This window comes from Penaeus monodon, chromosome 21 (genome assembly GCF_015228065.2).
Source record: "Penaeus monodon isolate SGIC_2016 chromosome 21, NSTDA_Pmon_1, whole genome shotgun sequence".
Classification (NCBI taxonomy): Eukaryota; Metazoa; Arthropoda; class Malacostraca; order Decapoda; family Penaeidae; genus Penaeus; species Penaeus monodon.
Genome location: NC_051406.1, coordinates 19,823,977 through 19,825,249, shown reverse-complemented (window position 1 = coordinate 19,825,249; position 1,273 = coordinate 19,823,977). Strand labels below are relative to the sequence as shown.

General features: G+C 35.7%; 1 protein-coding gene across 1 annotated transcript in view; it reads left to right on the top strand.

The window, feature by feature from the left end:
* Nucleotides 1–1,273, top strand: part of LOC119586318 (inositol 1,4,5-trisphosphate receptor-like) — a gene marked incomplete at its 5' end in the record, with an annotated part of 125,834 nt that overhangs the window by 42,522 nt on the left and 82,039 nt on the right. The window contains 1 exon segment of the mRNA XM_037935029.1: nt 137–589. Coding sequence (XP_037790957.1) covers nt 137–589 — 453 coding nt within the window.

The following is a 1,273-nucleotide window of genomic DNA, read 5'->3' as shown; positions in this document are numbered from 1 at the left end:
GATCCAATGGGTTAATGCAATCCTAGCCAGTGCATATATAATTAGATATACAATTAGAATGCTTATTAATTATAATCTAAGTAGCAGATACGCTGTACTCAAGACATGTTATGATCTATCCCACATGCTGCTGTAGATGATAGCAAAAAGGATGATGAACCTGTTGTAGAAAACCAAGGGGCATCTGTGCCAGCCAGTAGCTGTGCTACCATTACAGTTACCAAGGTTGAGGATGCTAAGTCTAGTGCTAGTAATGAAACCACTGTTTCTACTACTACTACTAACATTAGTAGTCCCAGTGATGATACAGTCACTACTACCACTGTTAGCAGTGATAATGTTGTTAGTAGTGGAGTAGGTACAACTGATGCCTCTGTGTCAAGTGGGAATACAATACCTGCGCCAAGTGCCAGTGGCAGTAGTGGGGATGTAGCCATAGCTACCACAGTTAGTGTTCCTGGTGTTGGTGCAGCTCATACTAAGAAAGCACCTTCTCCAATAAAAGTTGCTAAACAGCCTAGGAGTCCAAAACCATCTCCAAAAAAGTCTCCAAAAAAGTCACCAGTAAGAACGATGCCAGATATCCCAGGTAATTCAGATGTAGCATAAAGAGCTTGTATGTTTCCCTTCTAGTTGCAAGATTTTTTACATATGCATATTTTTTTCATATTTTTCTATGCAACATTCGAAGAAGATGAAAGGAAGAAAATAGAGCATGTCACTGACTATATTTTTTGTGTTTTCTTTAAATAAGAGAAAGGACAGACAGACATCTTTTCTGCTTTTAAAATGTTTAGTAGAAGCATCATTTTTATGCACATTTTTCTTTCAATTTATATATTTAAAAAAATATTAATTGTATGATAGTAAAATATTTAATTGTTCCATTCACGCAGCACATTTAATTTTGTTTAAACTCCTTATAAGGAATAAGGAGAAGTCATAATAGAAAAAGATTAGTATAGCCTGTTTCCCCCTCTCGAGTTGACCTTTTTATAGATAAGGTTTGTTGGGGTGGATGGGGGTTGTGCCCCCCTGATCTGCTTCGGTTCCTCTCCAGTTCCATCCTCCAGGCTTGGTATCCTTTTTTATTACACTCTTGACTTTCCTATAACTTTTACTTGTACACAGATATGTGTACAATATAAAGAGAGTAAATAAATGTTTAGATTAAAAAAAAAAAATGATGTACATAAAGTGACATGTTATATGTTGTACAGCTGTATTGATTGTTGTAAGATTGTTTATTGCTAGACTTGTAATTTTATTAGGC